The 2,431-nt window shown below is 36.6% G+C and overlaps 1 protein-coding gene across 1 annotated transcript; it reads left to right on the forward strand.

The window, feature by feature from the left end:
* The first annotated feature begins 758 nt into the window (after positions 1-758).
* Positions 759-2,082, forward strand: LOC133871921 (probable carboxylesterase 17). The gene has a single exon (XM_062309386.1). It carries the CDS (start codon positions 968-970, stop codon positions 1,913-1,915), a length of 948 nt encoding a protein of 315 aa, XP_062165370.1. The 5' UTR covers positions 759-967; the 3' UTR covers positions 1,916-2,082.
* Positions 2,083-2,431: the final 349 nt, after the last annotated feature.

Genomic DNA, 2,431 nt, shown 5'->3' on the forward strand with positions numbered 1-2,431 from the left:
CTAAAATCAAAAACACAACAAACAAATAAAATCTTGAAGAATGATAGCGAAATTAAAATCGAAGAAATTCAAGGTGATAATAAAGCTAATTCTGATGAAAATAATTTATTCATTAATCTTATAGATAGAATAATCTTTAAAAAATGATTTGTTAAAATAACACTAATAATTAATGCTGAATTCCAAATTACAACTGTAGCTTTGATAGATTCAGGTGTAGATATAAATTGTATCCAAGAATGAATTATACCCACAAAATATTATGAAAAGGCAATTGAAAAATTGCATCAGGCTAGTGGAGCAAGATTAAATATAGAGCATAAAATATCTAATGCTTATGTTTGTAATAATGTAATACGTTTTAAGACTAAATTTATTTTAGTAAAAAATATTACCTCTAAGATAATATTAGGAACTCCATTACTTGACCCTTTTATAAAAACAGAAGAAGGAATTAACACTGAAATTATGGGAAAAAAAATTTTATTCAAATTTATTCTATCTCTTATAACTAGAGATATTAACATGTTAAAAAACATTTCCATATTCCAAGAAATTAATATTATTTCCAGACAAATAAAAGATAGAGAAAATGTACCATCCTTAGAAAAAAAAAAAAAAAATTGAAAAAAAAAAAAAATAATTGGATGTATAGTGGATTTAAAGTCATTAACAAAAATAAAAATAAAAATAAAAATAAATACTATTTTAGATAGAATAGCACTTCCTAATCATACAAGCGCGCGGACAAGTCCCCCCCGGCGGCTCTCATCTATCATTTTTCAAACCTTATCTACCAGTGAGGAAGATCGAAGAACCCTTCTCTACCATGTCTTCCCCAGACTTTTTGCCATCACCACCCCTAACCTTGCATTATAAAAAAGCTTCTTTTTATTTTCCCAAAGAAGCACTGTATATGATTCCCCAATAACTCTTCGAAACTAGACATAGAGAAGAAACCTAAAAGATGTCCATAGTGGAAGAAGCACCAGGATACCTTCAAGTCTTTTCTGATGGATCGGTAAAGCGCTTTGTGCCTGCAGGAATTGCCCCTGCCTCACCAAAACCAAGTAATGGATACAAGTCCAAGGATGTGATCATTGACTCAACAAAGCCGGTAACCGGAAGGCTATTTCTTCCCTGCAGTGATCCAACTACTGGGTTTTCAAGTAAACTTCCTGTTGTGGTTTATTTCCATGGTGGTGGCTTTTGCTGTGGTTCCACTACGTGGACTGGCTACCATAATTTTCTGGGGGATTTCTCTGCCGCATCCCAATCCATTGTTCTCTCTGTCGACTACCGTTTGGCTCCGGAATATCGTCTCCCCATAGCATATGAAGATTGTTATAGCTCACTGGATTGGCTTGGTCACAGTGTAGGATCTGAACCTTGGCTTGAGCAAGCTGACCTTTCCCGTGTGTTTCTGTCGGGAGAGAGTGCTGGAGGAAACATTGTACACCACGTTGCTGTCAAAGCCATTCAGAACAACACTTGTCATGTAAGAATCAATGGTTTGTTGGTGATACATCCCTACTATGGGAGCGAGAAGAGGACCGAGAAAGAGATGGCTGAAGGAGCAGCAGCAGCAGAAACTGTTGCACTGAGCGACATGTTCTGGAGACTAACTATACCAGAAGGCTCAAACCGTGACTATTATGGTTGTAACTTTGAGAAGGCAGAACTTTCTGGAGTTGAATGGAGTCGATTTCCGGCTGTGGTGGTTTTTGTGGCTGGCTTGGATTTCTTGAAGGAAAGGGGAGTTATGTATGCAGAATTTCTGCAGAAGAAAGGGGTTGGAGCGGTGAGGCTGGTGGAGACTGAGGAGGAGTCACATGCATTTCATGTGTTTCATCCTGAATCTGAGGCAACACGCTTGCTCCAGCGACAAATGAGTGAGTTCATCAATAGCTCTTAACAACATCCTAGTTAAATTGAAATGAAAAGAATTGCTAGTCTTCTTGGAATTCAGGGATCATTTATACCCTTTGCTGTTTTGAGTGGTGTAGGGAGTCCTGTTTGTAAGTGTGTTTTCTTCCGTTTGGATGTTTGTTTCCAGTTTTAACCGCCCGGAGTGATGTTTCAGATTGTGTTTGATCATCAAAAAAAAAAAAAAAAAAAACTCAGTTATGATCATATGGACTTTCCAATAAATGAAAAGGCTTTCAAGCAATGCATGGAAATAAAAAATCCAAATCAATTTTTAATCTTTGGATCATCATTTTTTTTACAAATTTGCACTACTCCCAGTGCAGCCTTCAGAATCCTCCGTCTCCTCCCCTAAACAAATAGGCCAATTATGTAATACAGATGACTGAAACAACCCAAATCTACCTTTCAAAGCAATTAAAGTAGGCTAACTTTATTCATCCAAAAAAAAAGAGTAGGCTAACTTTCACAGGGATAGTTGAAAATAGAGAGGCACCCACAAAAG

This window comes from Alnus glutinosa, chromosome 6 (assembly GCF_958979055.1).
Source record: "Alnus glutinosa chromosome 6, dhAlnGlut1.1, whole genome shotgun sequence".
NCBI classification, from domain to species: Eukaryota; Viridiplantae; Streptophyta; class Magnoliopsida; order Fagales; family Betulaceae; genus Alnus; species Alnus glutinosa.